At 36.9% G+C, this 24,523-nt stretch overlaps 1 protein-coding gene across 6 annotated transcripts in view; it reads left to right on the top strand.

The window, feature by feature from the left end:
* SETD2 (SET domain containing 2, histone lysine methyltransferase) overlaps positions 1-24,523 on the top strand; it is a 93,303-nt gene that overhangs the window by 15,421 nt on the left and 53,359 nt on the right. For 3 of the 6 annotated variants that reach the window (XR_011651502.1, XM_024566076.4, XM_053929395.2), the window contains 4 exons: positions 10,875-10,890; positions 12,120-16,465; positions 18,734-18,865; positions 20,973-21,101. Coding sequence is in view for 3 of the 6 variants with exons in the window: in XM_024566076.4 (XP_024421844.2) it covers positions 10,875-10,890; positions 12,120-16,465; positions 18,734-18,865; positions 20,973-21,101 (4,623 nt within the window). In the remaining 3 variants the exon portion in view is untranslated. Of the gene's footprint in view, positions 1-10,851; positions 10,891-12,119; positions 16,466-18,733; positions 18,866-20,972; positions 21,102-24,523 lie in introns of all 6 variants that reach the window. The other 3 variants (XR_008427462.2, XR_008427463.2, XM_053929394.2) reach the window with 1 other exon arrangement.

The raw sequence follows: 24,523 nt of genomic DNA, 5'->3' as shown, positions 1-24,523 counted from the left end.
CCGCTTTTCCCCTACCTTCCATCCTCTCTTTGAAGTAGATACATTACTACTATTTTAGTTTTATAGGTAATCTCTTTAGCCATCATTTCTCTTGGTTAATTTTGTTAAAAAGTGGTGAAGTATTGGAGATTATATTCAAATCCACATTGACTGACTTCCAAGCTTTTGCTCTTAATCTATGCATGATATGGTAATGCCTCCCCATCTGGAATTTTGGAAATACATAATGGAGGAGAAGAGGAATTGGAACATGACTTAAGGACAGAAGCCACTAAAAAGGCCCTAGAACAGAAAATTAAGATTCAACTGTGTAGTTCTTTTTCATCATGCTAGTTGGGGTGTATAACAGTGTCAGCTTTGATTTTCAGTACTCTTACTGTAATTGTAGGCAGGAAAACCAGCTGCCTAGTTTGACTTTTGGGTATGATATTTAACTACTGTTGTTACTTCCAAGTCACAGTCCTTCTGTTGTTTTACTTTTTGTTTCTGTGAGGAGTGCATCTGCCTTGTCAATTTGCAATATTTCTTGTAGAGCATAAGATTTGAACTCTTCTAATCAGCTATTGATGATATTTAACATTCCTCTGTGATTACTGGAATATTTTAAAGTGGCTAGGGACTTGATAGCTAGGGCTGTGGACCAACTGCATTTTCTTTAATTCTGGTTATAGTATAACTTGATATTTCAGACATAAAGCAAACAACCTATTGGAATAGAAATGATAAAATTCTGTTTTAAAGATTAAGTAGCTTTATTTTTATAATACATTATTAATATATAGTATAGTATTATTATGTATATATCTGGAATTTGATATCTGGAAGTGAAAATGGCATCTAGACTTATAATTTGCAAAATTATATACAAAATACTCTATTGTTTTTATGTTTACCTTGAGAACTCAAAAGATAATGTTCACAGGAAATGAAAATTTATCACTGTGGTGTCTTATCCTAAAATATTAGACTTAAATATTCAGAATAGTTCTATATCTACTGTTGAAAATTTTTCACCTTGAGTCTCTTAAAAATTTCTCATACTTTCTTTTCAAATTAAATGACCCTAAAGTAGAATTGTGCTGATTCTATTTGGCAAAAGATAATTTATACAAAATATTTCCCATCATAACATAATGTTCGCTTTGGATATTTATGCTTTTTTAATTTATTGTTGGGGAGTGAAGTTCTTGCAACCATAGAAATAAAGCCTAAATCAAATGGGTGAATCCTGCTGATTACTACCACTTGGGTCAAGAGATTAATGCTGAGCTGCAACCAGGTAAATGGGCCCTGATTGTGGATAGGTGGGTGACTGGATGGAATACATACTCTGCCAACACACTTCTAACCACCAACCCTCTCTGCTGCTGCATGTGCATACATGGTCTCATGTTGTTTATTTGGGGATTTGTTGGCCTCTTTCGTATTACAATTAAACTTTAAAACACTTTTTTATTCTGGAAAATTTTATACATTCATACAAGAGAGAATAATATAACGAACCCCCTGCCCCCTGCCCAGTGTACTCATGTAGCTTCAGCTGTTACTAACATGTTGCCATTCTGGTTTCATCTATACCCTATTCTTTTTGTTGTTACTAGAATATTTTAAAGCTACCCAGATTTTCTGTCATTCCGTATTTATATTTCTCAGAGATAAAGGCTTAAAAAAAAAAAGTAACCATGCCGTGGCCGGGTGGCTCAGTTGATTGGAGTGTTGTCCCCTGCACCAAAAGGTTTTGGCACTTGATTATTGGTCATGTCATATACATAGGCTGCACCCAGGTTGAGGTGCAACACATCAGTGTTTCTCATATCCATGTTTCTCTCTCCTTCCCCCCCTCCATCCCTCCCTCCTGTCCTCCCTCTTTAAAAGAATGAATAAACATATCCTCTGGTGAGGATTTTTTTAAAAACCCACAATACCATTATACCTAGCACAATTGGCAATAATTCTTTCCTTAAAGATTTTGTGTGCTTGTTTATTTATTCATTCATTTATGTATTTAATAGAGAGGGGAAAAGGGGCAGAAAGAGAGGAAGAGAAACATCGATGTGGGAGAGAAACGTCAATCAGTTGCCTCTCGTTCGCACCCCGGCCAGGGACTGAACCCACAACCCAGGCGTGTGCCCTGAGCAGGAGTCAAACCAGTGACCATTTGCTTTGCAAGACAATTTCCAACCAACTGAGCCACACCAATCTGGATGTAGTAATTCTTAATGTTACTTAATACACAGTCGTTACACATTTTTTAAAATCAGTATTTAAATAATATGATCACCAACTTTCAGATCTTAATCTATAATAGTCTCCTTATAGTTATCAGCTGTATGTATCCTTATGGTGTCCTGACATGTTTTCCTGTTTCCTGTGTTCTTTGGAGAGTGGTAGTTACATGATACTCCCCCCACCTTCTCTGCCTCAGCAGTTTATCAGTTACCTATTTTATCATATCAGCGGGCACATAGTCAGGTGGTCTTACTTTATATATTTGCTGTGCTTCGATATGTCACACTCATTTTTCTTACTGTTGCACAAGTTGCCTCATCTTTGACCAGCAAGCCTTTTCAAATTGGCTTCAGTGTCCTTTTGCATAATCCTGGTAGTGTTTAATAACTTCCTTGGCCCTAGCTCATTTATTTACCTCCTGCCTTGGTCCTGAAATCAAATGTTTCTTCTTTGAGCCTTTTCTCTTTTTAGTGAAAATGGTATTTAGATGCCATAATCTAGACACTGGTCATGCTACCCATGACTCCTGGGTCGTCAGTGCTCAGGCCTTTTTATTGAACAGTTAGGATATTTGTATTTTTTAGAAAACAAAACCTTTTCAATTTATACTGATCTTTCCAATTCATATTTAAGAGTTTTAATTTATTATAAAACTTTTATGCTGCCTTGGCTGGTGTGGCTCAGGTGGTTGGAGTGTTGTCCTGTAGCTGAAGGGTTGTGGGTTTGATTCCTGGTCAAAGCACATACCTAGGTTGTGGTTTTGATCCCTGGTCCAGGTGCATACAGAAGGCAAGCAATCAGTGCTTCTCTCTCGCATTGATGTTTCTCTGTCTCCCTTCCTCTCTCTGAAAGCAATAAAAAAGTGTCCTCAGGTGAGGATTAAAAAAAAAAAATGAAATGAAAAACTTTTATGTTGAAAATATTGGTTCCTAATGACATTAAGTGGAATGACTTCATTGCTTTGTCTATTTATATATGATAGTTCAGTAGTACTGATATTATTATTATAGTAAGAATACTAAGTATAGTTTAAGATTTCTTTCTTTTTTTTTTTTTTTTTTTTACTCCTAGGATATATTCCAGTAAGGCATATGCAGTTTAACTTAGTTCCGTGTTTATACCATCACCAGTTTGATACAGTTCTTATTTTTGGAATTTATAGAAATCATTTTTTACTTTCTGACTTAAAAATTGCAGTGTTTTACATGATTCCAAAATGATTGATATAAAAGAACGTTCAAAGAGGTATAGCTATCATCCCTGGTCTCCTCTTACCATTTCCTTTAATATATAATCATTATGTTTCATTTTGGTTGAATCTTCCATTTTTCTTTTTGAAAATATAAGCATACTAAACATACTGTTCTGTATCTTGCTTTTTTTCCCCTAATAAATTCTTGAGATCATTCCAAAGCAGAGATTTTCATCCTTACTTTGTAATGCTACATATTACTACATTAAATGGATGGATGTACCAGGGTTGGTATTAGCCTGTTTACTGATGAACATTTAGACCATTTCCAGTGTTTTGCTCCCATATGGATAACCTTTGCATTTCATTTTCCATTTATGAAGCAGTGAGGGGTGCTGTATTCAGTGCATTGTAATTCACAATGATCCTTTGTTAACATTGGCTTGGCATTTTAAGAATAATTGTTTGAGGGTTTGTTTGCTTTTTTTTTTTTTTTTTTAATGTGTACTTACTTGAAACCTCCTCTTCCACACCTCAGACATTTTTTGCTATATTTTTGGAAAATGCTTAAACTCTTCATAACTACCAGAAAGTAAATGATGACTATTTTTTAAATAAATTTTTAAAAGATTTTAAAGTTATTTTTAGAAAGGGGAAGGGAGGGAAAAGAGGGAGAGAAACATTAATGTGTGGTTGCCTCTTGTCTGCCCGGTAGTGGAGACACGGCCTACAACCTAGGCATGTGCACTGGCGTGGAATCGAATGAGCGCCCTTTTGGTTCACAGGCCGGCACTCAATCCACGAAGCCACGCCAACTAGGGCAAATGATGACTATTCTTAAAATTGCATTTAAGCTTTTGTTCTTTAACAAAACTGAGTTTTATTCTGTTTTGTTGTATTTTGATTTTTGTCTGGTGGTAATTTATTATGCTAGAAATTTCCTGATTTTCTGTATTCATTGTGTTACCAAAATAAAACATGGCCCGTGTATATTTTTAATATTTATACTTCAAACAAAAAATATTGTGGAACATGAAAGAATAAAATTGTTTTCAGAAGCATTTTAAATATTCACATCAAAGTAAGCAGGTACTTATGAAGGAAAGAGATCCTGAATTCTCTATCATCTTTGTGTTTAAAAAGAGAAACCTTATCTTTCTCAAGTGTTTAGGTTTAATCATGTCACATGTTTTCCCTTCGTTGTTTTTATTTTGAAGGTGGATATTAAAGAGCTAATTTGTATGCAAGTCTATAGCCACATGAAGGAACTGACCACTATGTATTTTTATGTTTCTGTTTAATGTGGTTAAGCAAGAGTAGGGCTGGAAGGCTGGCATTAAGTGCTGTCTGGTAAAATACAGGGTAGGTGCAGCTTATTAAACATTAACTAGGTGATCTTACATATCCTGTAGTCTGTCTGTAATACGCCATGTCTCAGACTCTTGGGAGTCACTATTCTATACTGCTTTCAGTGTAGTATCTTTTTAATAGAAGACTCTAATCCTGAATTGGGGGGGGGGCAGTTAATTTTTCTTTTCTTTTTTTTTTAACATCCAGTTTAGGAGTTCCCTCTCTAATACAGACATGATCATCAGGACTCCAGTGTAAACAACTACGTTATTTTTTATTTCACGTTACAGTCTCTTCTGTTGCTAGGCAAATAACATTTACTAGTACATTTAATCAAAATATGTTTTCCTGAAACTTTTTACCCTTTGCTCCCAGATCTGTGTACTAACTAGTAAATATTTGATGTAAAGATCAAGGGCTGTATAGTCAATGGCCTGTGGATACTTAGCTCTGCTGCTTCATTAGCTATATAACTATCTTTTTTCTTGATTTGTAAAATGGTAATAAAAATAGTATACCTTTCATAGATTTGAGGGTCAAATGAGCTAAAGTTTGTAGAGCACTTACCCCAGTACCTCAAAAATGGAAAACAGTCTGTTGGCTGCTTATAATGGTGATGGTGGGCTAGTAAATGGGGGCTATAAGACAGTAGTATAATGTGATCGGGTCACTAAGAACTTACCCTCACTTCTTTGTGTTGTGATTCGTTGGCTGATACTAAAAATGAGTTTCAGTTCCTATGCATTTCTGCCTTTTGAAAATTATTTGGTAATGGGTGTCCTCTCTCCCACATTTTGCTAATAATGAAAATAAAATAGATAATTCAAGAGATTTAATTCAAAATAATGAATACAAAAAAATATTGAATACAAGTAGTGAAACTCATTTGATTATAACAGGCCCTAAAATGTTCAAATTGGGTGGGTCACCATATAGCTCAATTCATGGATTTTGGAAAAAGCAGATTGCTTTAACAGGAGAACATAATTCACTTTATGCAAGTGTTTGTGCAAACTAATTTGGAAGACAAATTTAGGAATTAAGTTTCCTAATTTCAGGTAGACAGATTTCAGGTATACATAGTTAATTCTTGTGATGATATTCTTACCTTTCCTCACTTACTGTGGAACTCTACAATGACACATTTGCGATCAGCTGTGTTTGTTTATAAAGTGATTTCTTGTATAAAGAAAATAAGTTCTTTTTACTCACCACATTAAAATAAAGCTACAACTATTTGGGGATGTAAGAATAGTTGATGTGTATGACATTGTGGGAGAGAGCGCATTGTGGGAAAGCGAAACTTGGTTCTGTCATTAAGGAAGTTCTTTAATTCAAAATGTTATGAGAATTATGCTAGGAGTGGGAATGATAAGCCCAGGGGAGATTACATAATAAGGGTAAGATGGTGCCTTTGTCTCTTTGTAACTTAAACTCAAGTTGGGAAGGCAGGGATGATAAATGCAGGTCAAGGCTATATGTGATTATCATTCTGCAAAGTGTCTGGTGTAGGAGTTGAGTTTAGTAGTAGTGTCTAGAATGGTAAGGAAAGGGATAGGAAAAGGCAGTACAGTATAGTACAGAGTTCATAGTAGTCACTCATAATTGTGAAGTGAATGAAAGCTAGATGAAAGTGGCTGAGAGGATTAAGATGGGCGTGGTGGCGATATCTGTGTGCAAGCTGGGAGAGAGGGAGGAAGATGGTAGAATGAAGAACAATATGAAACATTATTTGAAGTCAAGGCTGATCTATGTTTGAACTTAGAGGAAATCTTTGAAATTTCTCCTAGTGAGTAGTGTAAAGCAAACTTAGTTAGATAGGGGAGGTGGGAATGATGTGAGTCAAATATTTACAAAGTACTTCCTGTGTTCCAAGTAGTGCTTTTGGTACTTAAATGCAGCTGTGAACAAGAGAAACCAAATCCCTGCCCTAAAGGAGTTTGCATTGTAGTGGGAGGAAACAGGCACTACATTAAAACAGGAAAAAACCTCATACTGATAAATGCTAGGAATAAAATAAGATGCTGTAAGAATAATGGGGGACTATCAGAGGAGGTAAGATTTGCATTATCATCTTATTATTTTTAAGGAGAAGTCTATAAAAGATCTATGAGGAATATTACTGTATTTTAAGAAGGAACCTTTAGATGAAAAGGCCAGAAATTAGCTTGGAATGTCTGAGAGACAGAAAGCAAGCAGGTTCCATCCCCAGTCTGGATGCGTATAAGAGGCAACCAATTGATGTTCCTCTCTCACATCAGTGTTTTTCTGCCTCTCTCCCTTCCTCTCTCTAAAATCAATAAACATATCCTCTGGTGAGGATTAAAAAAACAATATAAAAAGAAAGGAAGAAAAGCTGTTATGTTGGTAGAACAACAGCTGAAACAACATCTATATATATTGATGTGTAATGATACCCAAGGCTTTAAGTAGAGAACAAACAAGGTGCATAAAGTTTCCATTTGTGTGTTTTCTCCTAAAAAGAGATGTATATGCTCTCATATGCACACAATTTTTGGAAGGATGTATAAAGCTTAACAATAGTTGCCACTAGAGAGAGAGATCTAATTTCAGCTGTATATCTCTTTGTACTATAAAAATTTCCCCTGGATGCATATATTTTTCAAATAAATAAATTTAAAATGTTCTAATTAAATGAGCTGAAATCCATCATTCTGTACTTATATTGGGTCACAGGTCCAACTTTTGGTATTGTGCAAAATAAGATTATCTTCTGAGTTTTCTGATACTTTGAAATAAATCACTATGGTCCTATGTAAGTCATCTTTTTTTCTAGAGTAACTAAAATACTTCCAATTAACTGTAACCATTTCTTGTGTGACATGGTATCTAGAATAGTTTCTTTACTATCCAAACTGTTTATAACAATTTATGAATATCCTTCGTAATGCCACGTCCCTTGTACCAGGCCTTCCTTCGGAAACTTCTTGTGTCCTAGCCTGAGAGGTTGGTTGGTTGACATTAATAATCATGTCATTCTTTGGTTCTTTGACCTTGCTAAGTCTAAAACTCTAAGTCTTTTTCCACATGCACTCTCTGACCTAATAATGATTATCTTTGTGTCGACGTGGGTTATTCAGCATTCTTTAAATACAGTTCTTCAGCAAGCTGCAGATCTGCACACTGTACATTTTGACAGTCACTTGCTGCAGTGTTCCTCTGATTTTTCTTCTGTAATTTCTTTTCAGAAGAAGAAATAAGGCCATTCTAGCATGATCTCATGCTAGAGAGTTAAGTGCCTGTTTTTGCCTGCCTCCTTGGTTTTCATGGCAGGGGGTACTTCTAGCTCTGGCTTCCATACCCTGATCTTTGCTGTTAACATTGTATTATTTACTAAAGCAAGTCTTTTGTTAGAAAAGACTTTTACTCTTTTTGTTGCTATTAATTGTGGCCTCGCAATTTTATTAATTTCTTCAAAAAGGTCTCATCCTCTTATTACTGTGGTATTCTGCTCCCACACTTTACCTACTCCCAGGTATTGTCATCTCCTGGAAGTGTACCCCAACTGTAAAATATGACTCTGGCCATACTTTTTAATTCTTTTACCTTACTCTTCTACTTTTCTTTTTGGTTTCCATCATATCTACTCTTTGAAGGTGCTGATATCTTGTCCCTACTGGTCCTGCAGTTTATCAGCGTCCTTCAGGTTTCACTCCCTTATCTATTGTCTTTGGATCTCTAGGTCAGTCACTTCAACATCCGTGGGAATACCTTTAATTTTCTCAACCCCTAGTCTTCTACCCTTCTTGTCCCACCCAACTTGCTGGAGTGACTCATCAGTGTTTCCTCTAGTTGCTTCTAGACAGCTTAATGCTGCCAGCAGAAGTAGAATAAATGTGCGGATGAGCTTGATTATAAATTAGTAATGTCCCAACATTGAGCAGCAACATTGAAGATTTATAGTTTGCTTTCATTTGTTTCCCATCCTTGAATTTTCTTTAGGTCTTTTACCTTGTCTCTTCCCCCAACTTTCAACTAATTATGTCAGAGAGAAATAGAGGCCAAAAAAGACGTGGTTGCTTTATTTTGAAAATTAACTATGCCTTCACTCATTTATATCCCTTTCTCTCAAGGTCATTCCCTCAGTCTGTTGTGATTCCATACTTTTTCTGTGATGTAAACACCTTGTTTTCTCACCTGCTCTATTTATGATGAAGGAGGGAAGCAAGATGTGCAATGGCTTGCATGCTGTGATTGCTGTACTTAAAAAAAGAGAGGCCTCTGTTTAAGTCCTGCACATACAAGTACACAGAAGTAGTGTTGAAAGAGTATAGACTGAGGATTTAATAGCAGTTGTCTTTGGATGGGTTGAATTATAAACTCTTCTTTTTGTTTGTAATTTGTTTTTTTCCATTAATATGAAATGCTCTTATGATGAAAATTTGATATTTTCTCCACATTTTCTGTATGTGCTTATAGCCTTTTTATTACAAACATTTTATTTCATTATCAAGTTATGGGATGTGTCTTGCCATCTCTGTCTAGCAGTTCTGATTTCTGAAATGGACCTTTTCCTCCCCCTGTCCCCTCCCCCTCACCAGTCCCATATTTGTAACGTTTCTTCAGCTGTTTGACCGTGTAATGACTTTAATCACAGTTTGTCAAGGTTTTCTTTTCATTTGCTTGTTTTGAGTAGAATGGCTGAGGCTTAGGAAAGGGCTCCGTCACCTCAGTATTTTTAGCACTTCATATGTAGGGATACCATGCAGATGAGCACAGATGCTCTTAAATGTCCACTGAAAGAGGAGTACAGATGGGAATGGCACTCCAAGTGCTTAGACATCTCCAGGTAACTTTCTGTTCTTGGAAAAAATTGCACACTGTACTGATTTAAATCAAATCTAGTATGCAGTAGGTTGTAAGACACAAGTGTCTCACCTAAGCACTACTTTAGCTCTCATCCATGTATTGTCAACTCCTTTCCCTTTTTCACTTGGTTTTGTATGGCTGCCACACATACTGGGGAATTGACTGAATTATGGTGGCGACAGGCCTACATTTGGGGAAAGAGTTTTTATACATTTCTTTTAAGGAGCATTTAAAACATTATGTTGTACTCCAGTCTTACAACATAGCCTATAGAGTTACCTCCTTGAAATATAAACCTGTGTGTCATAGCCTAAAGCCCTTTTGTAGCTTCCTTTTCCCCCTTATGTCCAGGTGGCACACCAGACTTTTTGGCTTTGGATCCCTCAGAGTCATTGTGGCTACCTTTGTTAGAACGTAACTAGGAGCTCAGAGAGAGGCTTGCTGTGATGTGGAGCAGAGTATATATACCTTGCATTCATCAAAGAAATTGTTGACTGTATACCAAAAAAGATTGAGAACCACTAATCTATAAGATAAAATATGTTTCTCTTCAGGAGAATCATGGCCTCTGGATCTAGCCACTGCTTCCTACCTCACCTATTGGCTTTGTTCTGCTTTACACTTTATACTAGGGTAATGTTGAATTGCTTATAGTTTCCTTGCACATACAGTTTTATGTTTTAATCTCTGTGCCTTTGCTGAAGTCTTCCTACAAATATGTTCTTCAAAAACTACCGGATTTTGCTGTGTGTAGTGTGCTCCCGTGTATACTGCACACCCGCGTTTTTGTGTGCATTGTACATGGGATGATTCCACCCACGGTATGTAATCATTAGACGTGGTAAAATATGGTGCTTTTCTTTTAGGAAGGATTCTTTGTATTCCTTCCCTTTCACTAAACTGAGTTATTTATCTTACTCTTTGCTGTTACACTGTGTATATTTCTATCCTTGCATTTACTCCATTATATTGGAGTTACTTTTATAACAAAATTGTATTTTGGATATATAACTATAAGCTTTTTAAGGGCTGTGGACTCAGTTTTATTTTCTTTTTATCCTCAGCACCTAGCATAGTACATGGCACTACCTTCAATAAATATGTGCTATACTAATGTACCTGAGGGTATGAAGGAATGGACAGTCCATGTAGAATATACCTGCAGTTTGTAGGTATCCTAAGTTTGTTTTTTTTTTTTTAAAAAAAAAAACAACTTTCATTTCAATTTATGATTTCTTTTTCTTTGCATGCTTTCTTGGCTGGATGGTAATAGAGAAGAAGAAAATGAGGTAAGTATAATTTAACTACTTACTCAATAATTATGGGATTGAAGATATTTAAAATTTTGCTCTCATTTGGAATGTGATATGAAGTAATAGTTTTCGTTTAATTTTGGTTTGGGATCTACAGTAACTTATTCCAGAGTGGGATATTATATACATCAAGAAAATGTTTTTTAAAGTTTGGTGCTTCCAGAGCTTTAGGCAAGGTAAAGGAAGCTGGCAACTCTGAAGACACTTGCCTTCCTGTTTTTATGTATTGAGCTTCAGTGTAAGGTTTAATTTGAAAAGGTAGATTCTGTTTCTTACAAGTATTTGAATATTACTGCTGTATATGATAATGCATGTGAAGATACTGTATAAGTTTGAAAACTGATTTTAGATTTTACCATGTTGGGGGGGAATATTCTTTTAAATAGCCAGAGTTGATTAAAGAACATCAATTAGTGGAATGTTTCAGATGGCAAGTGTACCATCTCTAATTTAGGCTTGAGTTTGTTGTAGATTTTTCTAAAGTTCTGGTCTATACCCTAGTGCAGGGGTGTCAAACTCATTTTCACCTGGGGCCACATCAGCCTCCTGGTTGCCTTCAAAGGGCCGAATGTGACTTTAGGACTGTATAAATGTAAATACTCCTTAACTAGGGGCAAGGAGCTTGGCCCTGCTGCTGGGTAGAAACAAGGTGCCAGGCTGGATAAAACAAGATGGAGGGTCAGATTCAGCCCTCAGGCCTGCTGTTTGCCACCTGTGCCCCAGGTTATGCATTTCACTTCCTGAGCCCACCATTTCCTTTGGTAGTTTGGCAAATAATGGAGGGATATGTCTTCTTCTTAGATTATACTTTGTACTTGTTGCTTATACAGTAGGATCAGACTATAAATCAGCATGGCCTGGGTGTGTGGGGCCTAGGCAGAGACAGTGGTGGTGTGCCAGGGCAGAGTAATTTCCCAGAAGTCAGAAAGGCCTCATTTAGTTAACCTCATCTGTCAAATGAGTGAGATGGGAGGCTTCGGTTGTGGAAACTCCGGTGGGTAATTAGGGGTTTATTCTCCAAATATTGGGATATGTTAGAAAAATTTTATAATAAACAGTTATTAAAAATATTTATGTACTTACTGAAATTTATATTGTTTGTCATTAAAAAAGGACTTTCATTTCCCTGGCATTTTAAGCTATGATACTAGTCATTTGAAAGTAACTTTATTATAGTAGTAACTCCTTCCTTTGTTCATTTATAGGCAAAGATTGAAAATGTGCAGAAAACAAGTTTCATCAAAGGACCAATGTTCAAAGGTGTTGCTTCTAGTCGGTTTTTGCCTAAAGGCACCAAGACAAAAGTTAATTTGGAGGAACAGGGAAGACAGAAGGTGTCATTCAGCTTCAGCCTTACAAAGAAAACTTTGCAGAACAGGTTTCTGACTGCACTTGGCAATGACAAACAAAATGATACTCCAAACTCCCCAGCTGTACCTCTTCAAGTAGACTTGACTCCTAAAATTAAAATGGACATTGGAGATACCTTATCTACTGCAGAAGAATCTTCCCCACCAAAATCAAGGGTAGAATTGGGCAAAATTCATTTTAAGAAACATCTGCTTCATGTAACATCTAGGCCACTGCTAGCTACGTCCACGGCATTGATATCACCTCCCCCCATAGTACCAGCAGTCTTAGCAGAATCCACAACTGTTGACTCGCCACCCTCATCTCCACCACCTCCACCACCTCCACCACCCCAAGCCACAATACCCTCACCACCAACACCAATAACAGAGCCAGTGGCCTTGCCACACACACAAATTACAGTTCTGATGACAGCACCAGTAGATGTAGCAGTTAGAGCCTTGAAGGAACCACCAGTTACAATTGTACCAGAATCTTCAGAAGTGGACACTAAACAGGACTCTGTATCTATCAGTTCAGAAGAACACGTAGCTCAAAATTTGAATGAGCAAGCAGATACTCCCTCACAAAAAGAAGATTCCCATATTGGGAAGGAAGAAGAAATTCCAGATAGTTCTAAGAATAGTCTGGGCTCTAAGAAAACAGGTTCTAAGAAGAAATCCTCGCAATCTGAAGGCACCTTTCTTGGTTCAGAATCTGATGAAGATTCTATACGGACTTCCTCAAGTCAGAGATCACATGATTTAAAATGTTCAGCAAACATTGAAAAGGAAAGAGATTCAAAAAAGAACTTTGCACCTTTAAAAAGTGAAGATTTAGGGAAATCTTCACGATCTAAAACAGAAAGAGATGATAAATATTTTAGCTACTCGAAACTTGAAAGAGATACTCGTTATATATCCTCTCGATGTAGATCAGAGAGAGAGCGAAAACGAAGCAGATCTCGTTCTAGATCTGACAGAGGCTCTAGAACTAGCTTATCTTATTCCCGGTCAGAACGATCCCATTATTATGACTCTGATCGACGCTACCATAGGAGTTCCCCGTATCGAGAGAGGACACGCTATTCTCGGCCCTATACAGATAGCCGGGCACGAGAGAGTTCTGACTCAGAAGACGAATATAAGAAGACATACTCAAGGCGTACCTCATCTCACTCCTCCTCTTATAGAGACCTAAGGACATCATCATCCTATTCTAAATCTGATAGAGACTGCAAAACTGAGTCCTCTTACTTAGAGATAGAGAAAAGAGGAAAGTATTCTTCAAAACTAGAAAGAGAATCCAAAAGGACTTCAGAAAATGAAGCTCTGAAAAGAAATTGTTCCCCTCCTAATGAACTAGGATTCCGAAGGGGATCATCATATTCCAAGCATGAAAGCAGTGCTCGTTATAAATCTGCTCCTTCAAAATCTATACCCAAGTCTGATAAATTTAAAAATTCTTTCTGTTGTGCAGAATTAACTGAGGGAGTCAAACAGTCTCATTCTTTTAGTTTACAGACTCCTTATTCAAAAGGTAGTGAAGTAAGAATGACTAGTAAAATTCCTGAAAGAGAAAAGACAGGGTCTCCATCTCTATCAAATCGATTAAATGATTCACCTACTTTTAAAAAGCTAGAGGAATCACCTATTTTTAAGTCTGAATTTATAGGACATGATAGCCGTGATAGTATTAAGGAATTAGACTCTTTATCTAAAGTGAAGAATGATCAGTTAAGAAGTTACTGTCCCATAGAATTAAATATAAATGGGTCTCCCGGGGTAGAATCTGATTTGGTAACGTTTTGCACTTCTAAAACTGATACTGTCTTGATGTCTTCTGATGATAGTGTGACTGGATCAGAGGTATCCCCTTTGGTCAAAGCACGTAAGCTTTCATCAAATGGATTTCAAAATATTGACAGATGTAAAGAAAAAGACTTGGATGATACTTGCATGCGGTGTAGTAAGCCAGAAAGCCCATTTAGAGAAACAGACCCTCCAGTGTCACCACACCAAGATAAACTCATGTCTTTGCCAGTTATGACTATAGATTACTCTAAAACAGTAGTTAAAGAACCAGTTGATATGAGTGTGTCTAGCTGTAAAACCAAAGATTCGGACGTATATTGTACTTCAAATGACAACAACCCTTCTCTGTGTCATTCTGCAGCTGAAGATACTGAGCCTTCAGTTACAAAGATTTCTTCAAATAGCTTTATGAATGTACATTTGAAATCAAAAACAGTTATATGTGATAATAGAAATCTAACAGATCACTCAAAATTTGCATGTGAAGAATATAAGCAGAGTGTTGGTAGTACTAGTTCAGCTTCTGTTAATCATTTTGATGGTTTATGTCCACCTATAGGGAGTTCAGGCATTGCTTCATCTCTTCAGAATCTTCCACCAGGAATTAAAGTGGACAATTTAGCTCTCTTGCAATGTGGAGGGAACACAACTCCAGTTTTGGATGCTGTACCGAAGAGTAAAAGCACAGAGTATTTGAAGCATGAAGAAAAAGAAATAATAGAAGTGGGTAGTGGCCTTCCTGATTCAGGAAGGGGATTTGCTTCTTGGGGAAACAGGCATAATAATGGGTTACCTGGGAAATGTGTGCATGAGGCTCAAGAAGAAGGGAATTCTATATTGCCTGATAGAATAGGAAGACCAGAAATTTCTTTAGATGAAGAAGGTGGAAGAGGACATGAACATACTTCTGATGATTCAGAAGTTGTATTTTCTTCTTGCGATTTGAATTTAACCATGGAAGACAGCGACTGTGTGACATACACCTTAAAATGTGACAGTAGTGGCCATGCTTCAGAGATCGTGTCTACTGTTCATGAAGACTATTCTGGTTCCTCTGAAAGTTCAAGTGATGAAAGCGATTCGGAAGATACAGAATCTGATGATAGCAGTATTCCAAGAAACCGTCTCCAGTCTGTTGTGGTGGTGCCAAAGAATTCTACTTTACCCATGGAAGAAACAAGTCCTTGTTCTTCCCGGAGCAGTCAAAGTTACAGACACTATTCTGACCACTGGGAAGATGAGAGATTTGAGTCCAGAAGACATTCATATGAGGAAAAATTTGAGAGTATAGCAAGTAAAGCCTGTCCTCAAACTGAGAAGTTCTTCCTTCATAAAGGAGCAGAAAAAAATCTAGAAATTTGTTTTACACAGACTAGCAGAAAACAAATAGATAACCACCTGATTGAAATTGCTCATACTCAGAATGATGGGGTTGATAGTACGAGTCACACTGATGTGAAATCTGACCCTCTAGGTCATCTGAATTTTGAGGAAACACTGAAAGCCAAAATAGTGTTTAGGCAAGAAGAGCTGCCAGTTTATTCTTCTGATGATTTTGAAGATATCCCAAGTAAGTGTCGGCAACAGACCACTTTCCCTAATAGGCCAGATAGTAGACTGGGAAGAACAGAGTTGAGTTTTTCTTCCTCTTGCGAGATCTCCCGAGTGGATGGTTTCCACTCAGCAGAAGAGCTCAGAAACATAGGGTGGGACTTCTCGCAACAAGAAAAGCCTACTACCACATATCAGCAACCTGATAGCAGCTATGGAGCCTGTGGTGGACACAAGTATCAGCAAAGTGCCGAACAGTATGGTGGGACACGTAATTACTGGCAAGGCAATGGCTACTGGGATCCAAGATCAGCAGGTAGACCTCCAGGATCTGGAGTTGTATATGATCGAATTCAAGGTCAAGTACCAGATTCCTTAACAGATGATCGTGAAGAAGAGAATTGGGATCAAAGAGGAGAATCTCAGTTTTCAAGCCAGTCCAGTAAATTTTTTCTATCCCTTCAGAAGGACAAAGGGTCAGTGCAAGCACCTGAAATAAGCAGCAATTCCATTAAGGACTCGTTAGGTGTGAATGAAAAGAAAGATCTTTCAAAAAACTTAGAAAAAAATGATATGAAAGATAGAGGGCCTCCTAAAAAAAGGAGGCAGGAGTTGGAGAGTGATACTGAAAGTGATGGTGAGCTTCAGGACAGAAAGAAAGTTAGAATGGAGGTACAGCAGTGTGAGACTACAGTGCCCCCAGGATCAGCACTGGTGGGGCCTTCCTGTGTTATGGAGGACTTCAGGGACCCACAACGATGGAAGGAATGTGCCAAGCAAGGGAAGATGCCTTGTTACTTTGATCTGATTGAAGAAAATGTTTATTTAACAGAGAGGTAAGTATAATTAATAACCTGACAAATGTTTAATCTCTTCAAATTAAAAAAACATTTAATTTTTAGAAAAATGACTGCTTAGCAGAGATAGATACTTTACTTTTTAAAGATTTTATTTATTTGTTTTTAGAGGGGAAGGGAGAGAGAAAGAGAGGGAGAGAAACATCAATTTGTGGTTGCCTCTCATGCACCCACTACTGGGGACCTGGCCTGCTACCCAGGCATGTGCCCCCACTGGGAATCAAACCAGCAACCCTTTGGTTCGCAGGCCAGCACTCAATCCACTGAGCCACACCAGCCAGGGCTAATTTTATTTTTTTTTAATTTTATTTATTTTAGAGACAGGTAAAGGGAAGGAGAAAGAGACACAAAGAAACATCGATTTGTAAGAGAAACATTGATTGGTTGACTCTTGTACTCACCATACCAGGGGACCATGCCAGGGGACCAGGCCATCAGCCCAGGCACCCAGGCATGTGTCCTGACCAGGAATCAAACTGGCAACCTTTGGCTTTGCAGGATGGCACTCAACCCACTGAGCCACACCATTCAGGGCCAAAATTTTTTTTGATGAGGAAATGTTTTACTGTAGATAAGGTAAAAGACTTTATTTTAAAGTTAGGTCCCATCAGAAATATTTCCTATTAAAAAAACTTTTTTTTTGATATAAAGCCTCTTAGAGTTATATTCATTTTACATCTACTTTTAAGTTAGGTTTAAATTTAAAACATCGAATATTTTAAGTAGTTCTCTTTAGGAATTGAGTAAGTAGACTGTTGCAACTTACAGGGTCTTTGTAAAAAATAGAAATGAATCTAATTGATTATAGTGCCTTGGGTTTTATCTCCAGTGTGTTGGAGATAAGACTACACATAGATTTGGTTGGTAGAGCCTTTTTGGAATGGGAAGTATTTACATATTCATTATTTTTAAGTTCCTCTTGCTATATGCTGGGCATTTAGGAGCCACCAAGACGACACATTATTGTAAAATAGTATGTCTGTAGTGAAAAAAATTTTTTTCATATGTCTAATGAAAATAGGCTTACCTGAAAAAAATTTGTTCCCATTAGTCCTATTTCGGCCTTCTGGGGCAATACATAGTAAAGCTACTGCTGATTTCTTCAAAATTATAGCTCCTAAGTACTTGTAAATAGATATTTTGTTTATCTTTAGTCACCTTCAGGCTAAGCAATATACTCATTAATGAATTATATCTTTAGCTGATTTATTGTGGTTACTCAAGATGAATTACTCTTGTACTCAAACTTAGTTGAGACTATCATGGCACTCTTTAGGTGCGCTATGAAACTAGGGCTATCACAGAGCGCAGTCAAAAATGAGAGCGAAGGAGGGGATTAAGTGAGACAGCCACTTAGAGCTCGGCGCTGTTTACTCTCTGAGACTTGAGAGTAAGGCATAGTTCCCTGATTTTAAAAAGGAGATCTTAGTTGGCCATCCTTGTTTTTTACTTTTTTTCTCTTTGACAAGGGTGCAAAAATAGACTTCAACAAAAAGGCCAATAAATAGTCACATTTTCACTTCTGCTTTGCAAATTCTGGCGTAGGTTTTCATGAATCCAGTCAATTTTGAACACTTTCCCTTCTCCCCTAGTAGTTTGCCTGCGTTAAGAAAGTTTAGCCCTCTGAAGCCTTTACCCGATTATTTTATAATTATACTTCATTCTTTTTTTAATTATTCATTTTTCTTTTAGATAGTATTTGTACAAATGTGATGTTACTGAAAGATTCTCTGAAAGATTTGATTGAGTTAAACTCTTAATTAAAAACCTTTTTAGCAACTTTTTCTTTCTCAGCCTTGTGTCTCAACTATTATTTGTTCATCCATGAGGACTGATTTTTAAACCTAACTTTAACTAATCAGCCATGCCACTACTGGATACTCATAAGTTTTCCTGTTTTTCTCCTGAGCCAAATATGAGTATTAATACTTAAAATTGCTCAAAATTCTAGGCTTAGTAGATCTGGACTAGGAAATAAGGACTAGGAGTACAAAATGATAGATTTGAACCTACCCTATTCTCCTATTTTCCAGGGCTAAGGTTGCCTCTTTCATCTTTTTTGCAACACAATTTGTAGTGTTCTTAGTCTCACAAATTCTAGTGATTAGATTTTTTCTTCCTTTTGAATGACTTAACCAGAATCCTTGCATGTGAAACTAATGAGATTTAGCAAATTATTTGATTGTATGTATTATGTTGTTGCCAGGAGATTTATTTAACCGGTGTATATAAAATTTTACCCAATAGAAAGAAGAATAAATCCCATCGGGATATTAAGCGAATGCAGTGTGAGTGTGCGCCTCTTTCTAAAGACGAAAGAGCTCAAGGTGAAATAGCATGTGGGGAAGATTGTCTGAACCGTCTCCTCATGATTGAGTGGTAAGTAAATGAGAATGCTCTGCTTTTGTTCAGCCTCTATTGAATGTCTTGAAATATTAAAAAGAATTATTAGTGAAGAGTAAAATTGAACCTTTTTCCTTCTACTTATTGTTGAGTGTTTATAAGCAATAAAATGTCTTTCCCTTGCATTGTGCATTAGGTTATAGTACAGGTTGTAAATGCTCTGTAAAGTAGCCCTAAAATGCTAACAATGTAATATTAATTTTTACCCATTCTCCTTTTATTTCTTGTAATGTTCATGTCCTGAGAGGTAAGTGGTAGTATTTTTTTAGCTTTTACCGTGAAATGAGATGGAACCCTAACATTTCAAAAACTCATAAAACAAAATGTCTTCCTCTTCCAAATCTCAATCTCTCTATTTGTAGCCTTTCCAGATAATTATTTTTAATTTTGATTTTTATTGTTATTCAGCTACAGTTGTGTGCCTTTTCTCCCCATCCCTCCACCCCACCCCTCCAGATAATTTTTATGTCTGTGCCAATATAGGTACATATTTACTCTTTATGAATTGAAATGAAATCTTACTGTATGTATTTTTGGAAACTTTGTTCTCCCTTGCCCTTCCCCTTCCACACATGCTTAATAAATATGTTTTGAAGACCTATTCAGAGCTAGACATGCAGGCCTACCTAAATCTTTCCATTACCTGCATTACCTATTCTATTCACAGCTAACCCCTAAGTATTAATCTCCTACTGATAGACATTTGCTTTTATAATTTTCTTACAAACGGTGAACATCTTTACATTAAAAATGTGATAACTTTTTTAACATGAAAAGGATATTAAGGTGATTAATAGTGTAGGTACCTTACTTTTAGTGTTAATGAAGTGTTTTCTTTCAGGGCTCAGTTTTTGCTTTTGTTCATATAGTGTCATAAAAATAAAACATTTACCTCAAAAAGTAAAAAAGAGAAAGCATTTTTGGTATTCCTTTACCTAAACTGAAAATAGAGGTGATAGTATACGTGTAAGAAGAGGAGACATAGAGTTAGTGCTGTTCTCCTAATTTGACATTGTTGCCCTAGTCTCTGCAGTCTTCTGGTTTTTTTCTTGCCAATCTTGCCAAACAGATAAAAAGTACAGAATTTCTTTCTTCATGTTATTCCCATACTGAAACTTTTAGTAGTTTTCAGGATTAGGTTCAAATGGACCCTGATACTCAGAGCCCTTCATAGTAAAGCAACAACCTGCTTTTCCATATTCCCGCAGCCCATCTTTCTTTTCAGTTATCCTTAGCAGTTTTAGTTCCATTTCTTCAAGTAGGCCCTGTTTCCTCTTTCTGCACACAGGCAGGCACTGCTGTTGTATCTCTTGTTTTCCTTACTCTCCGTGTCCTATGTGTCGTTAGAGGTGTTGCTTTAATTCTGCTCCCTCCTGACAGCTTTCCTTCACTACCTCACTGTAAAGTGAGTCCTTCATCCTTGGAACTTCTGTAAAAATGTTATTTACTACTAGTGTGGCAATAAATAGTAATGTATTGGAGATGATGGGCAATCTCTATTAATATTTTAACCTTAGTATTTAAAATCTTTGTTTCTGCCAGCTTTGGAATATTGAGAATTTAGTGAATGTTTGATTTTATTATTTTTATTCTAGTATACATGGGGGGAAGGCTTGCCACTTCATATTGTGTTTACTCTGAACAAGGATATGTTTAATGGTGATTTGGTTTCTCTTAAATGTAGGTCAATTAGCTGCATTCAAAAGATTAAAGTAATGATGATTGGAGTGGAATGTAAGAGAAGGCGCACCGGTAGAAAATAAGTTAGCCCTGCAGAGTTGTCAGGAGTACTGCACACTTCCTTCCTTGCAGCCTCGAAATGTATTCTAGGCACACAGGGAGTGGTTAATGATTAGATGACAAGACTGTATTGTGGGCATCCTCTGATTAAGTAACAGTGTAGACACTCAGTTCTGAGAAATCCCTTCGTGGTGGAAAGAATTATTGAGGAAGGCTCACTTAGAGGTGTACCACACATACACTGATTACATCATAAAGATACGGATATACTACATACTCTAGCAAACATATTTGGGTTCTTTTGCTGCTTTGAAGAATTAATTTTCTCCATTTCTAATTTCAGTTCTTCTCGGTGTCCAAATGGGGATTATTGTTCCAATAGACGATTTCAGAGAAAACAGCATGCAGATGTGGAAGTCATACTCACAGAAAAGAAAGGCTGGGGCTTGAGAGCTGCCAAAGACCTTCCTTCGTAAGTTATGTTTTAATCACCTTTCACTTCCTTTTTGTGTTGTTGAAGTTGATTAGATACTTTATAGGAAAATAATTTATCTGTTATACTGAAGTTTAATAATGATTATTGTACAGAATGACCACTTGGTAGCTAATATGTAAAAAAATCTACTTTTATGAAAAAAAAATATATACACATATATATAGACATTTCGTCACTTGTGACATTGAACTAGGCAGGTCCATTTTTGTCTAATAGTTACGTTTCTGTTAATTCCAAGCAATTACTGAATGTTCGTTGAAGATCCCCAATGAAACTTTATACACACTAACACATCCAGTCCGTTGGGACTGGATGTGTTAGTGTGTATAAAACTGAGTTGGGAATCAGGGTAGAAGAGAGTATCTGAGGATATTGAGGTAGAGAATTAAAGCATACTTGATAGACACTCTGAACATTTGCTGAATGAATACGTGTTGCCTTCCACCTAACTCATGTAAACTTTTTGTATGTAATGCAATAGAAGGTTCGTCTTATTTTCTGCCATATTCAGTATTTCTTTCAGATACAATTTGCTCATATATCCCATATTAAAGTATTTTTATGCCTTATTTAAAGTTAAATATATACAGGTTACCTGTGTTTATGATTTTAAAACATTTTGAATACATAAAAGGAATAAAGTAAGACAATAAAACCAGGGAGTCAGACTCATTTTCACCAGGGGCCACATCAGCCTCTTATAGCTGCCTTCAAAGGGCCGAATGTAATTTTAGGACTGTATCAATGTAACTACTCCTTAACAGTTAAGCCACCAGGTAGAAACAAAGTGCTGGGCCGGATTAAACAAGGTGGAAGGCCAGAGTCTGCCCGCAGGCCTTGGGTTTGTCACCTATGCAATAAAAAACTTGCTGAGTTCTAGGGACTCAGGCACAGCTAATCTGTCAAAATCCTCTAAGCGTATGGCCACGCTTAGATGGGAATTGGAATAGGTTGAGGGTTTTTAGTCTGTTTATTGTGGGGATTCAAAGGTATCCCCACAGATAATCTAATAATCACCACTAATAAGTGTGTATATTTCACACTTACATGATCACTGCCATCACCACCAGGTAATTTAGTTTTCTGACAGGAATGTCCTATCTTGTGAAAATAGGACATGATGTTTGTATCAGTCCATTCTTTTAGGAACCTACCAGGAAAAAAAAAAAAAAACATGTTATATAAAAAGTGGATAGTCAGAACCTCATATATTTTCTTTTCTACAGAATCATCTCATTATATTCCATAGCCAATTCATTGGATCCTTTATCATAGTTCAAGCAAATAATAGGCTAAATGTCCTTTAAACACTGTTAATGATATTGAACTCAGAGCTTTCCAGTTTAGTCCAGTGCATTTCTAAAATCACTAACTCTGGTCTAGCTGCAGGTTTTCAGGGACACTTTTATTCTACCCAAGCCAGCAAGCCAGCCAGATTTTTCTATTTGAGAGGAGTCTTTTTTTTTTTTTTAAAGATTTGACTTATATTTTAAAGAGATGGGAAGGAAGAGAGAGAAATATTAATGTGTGAGAGAAACATTGATCTGTTGCCTCTTACACCTACCCCAACCGGGGAGCAGGCCTTCAACCCAGGCATGTGCCCTGACTATGAAACTGGGGACCTTTCACTTTTCCTGGATGATGCCCAACCAACTGAGACACTGGTCAGGGCCAAATGGGACTTTTTTAAAAGCCATTTTTTCCTATAATGTTTTATGAAAACATTGAAAAGTTAAAGAGCTGAACATTTCACACTTACATGATCACCACATATGTTCTAAATTGTTGGCATTTTGCTATATTTGCTTTATTATATATTCTCCATGCGCTCATCTCTTTATCCATCTTTTTGATGAATTTTAAGGGGGAATTGCAGGCATTACCTTTAACCCCTAAACCTTCCTGAGCTGGAGCCATCTAGCTTTTCAGTGATAACAACACTGTCTGCCCATTTCCATCTTCTGCCTGCCACACTGCAGCACTGTTGCTTTTCACAGAGTTCAGTGAAGAGAGACCTCATTACACCAGGAGCAATATCAGACTAAGACAGAGACAAACTAAGAATCATAAGAGTTATTGCCTCCACTGTCAGGGACTTTAGTCTTTCTCTGTGTCAGGCAGTTTGGTGTTACTCTTTTTTTTCTTTTGGTTGTTGTTTTTGATTGAGACATAGCTTTTCTAGCCAGTTTTAAGGACTGCATGATAGGCTTTCTCATTGGCTTCATTTAGTTTTTTCTACGTTAGGCAGCTAAGGGGCCTAGTGACTCTTCTTATATTTCCTGAGTTACGGAGGACTTTGAGACTCATCTCTCAGCTGCATCATCAAGCCCAAGCTGTTATATCCATGGGTAGTGACATGTCCTTCAGAATTCCTGATATCATGAAGTCTGCTTAGATTTAATGCTTGGTCAGGTTGTAGAGGTGATTTGAAAGCAGTATCATGAGAATTGAATATTTGGTGTAATTGCAAAGAGTGTCTTTATGATACAAGGGGCAAGCAGTCATTCAGGTGAAGTTTGAATCCTGGGCTATACATCTAGCTTTGTGACCTTATGCAATGAACTTTATTTGCATGGCTTTCTCTATTTATTCCTTCCTTCCTTCCTTCCTCTTTCCTTCCTTCTGAGTAAGGAAGGGAGGTAGAAGGAGAGGGAAGAAACATCAGTATAAGAGAGAAACTTCGATAGGTTGCCTTTCATACATGTCCCCACTGGGGAGCCAACCTGCAACCCAGGCATGTGCCCTGACCAGGAATTGAATTTAGGACCTTTCACTTACGGGATGACGCCCAACCCACTGAGCCTCACTGGTTAGGGCTTCAGTGAACTTTAAATGAGAACTAGGGGAGGAAATGGACATATTTTTTACTTATGAGGTACCAAATTCTGTATGTGTTTTGTAGTTAGTCACGATCACATTTAATCTACATGGCAGCCTGTGATGTGTCATTTTTTTCTTTTTCTCAAGAGAGGGGACTAATCCAAGAAGTGGAGAGTCCAACATTATAGGAGCCCAAATTTTGTGACCATTCTAGTACATTTCTTACCAAACAATAAGCTTCTGAGGTTAGAAAGAAAAATTCAAGTATTTATGTAAATAGCAATTTTTCAGCATTATCTGTAATATTTTGATTATTGAGACCTAAATTTGTTTGTGATGGACTGCTGCACAAATGCATGTATATACATTATAATTCTATTGGAGGGTTTACTTTTTTTTTCTCTCATTGTTTTTAACTGCTTTATTTTCTAAGCTAAGAGGGTTCAATTTTTTTCAATTGGCTAGTTAATTCCTTCCTTAATAAGTGCATTTATTATATCAGTGTGTTGTAAACAAATGCAAATGATTTACATTTTAAAAATGTCTGGTTCGAATCAGGGCATTTTTATTTTGATGAG

This window comes from Desmodus rotundus, chromosome 8 (assembly GCF_022682495.2).
Source record: "Desmodus rotundus isolate HL8 chromosome 8, HLdesRot8A.1, whole genome shotgun sequence".
Lineage (NCBI taxonomy): Eukaryota > Metazoa > Chordata > Mammalia > Chiroptera > Phyllostomidae > Desmodus > Desmodus rotundus.
Note: the sequence above shows the minus strand (reverse complement) of the source record. Positions and strands in the feature narration are given on the sequence as shown.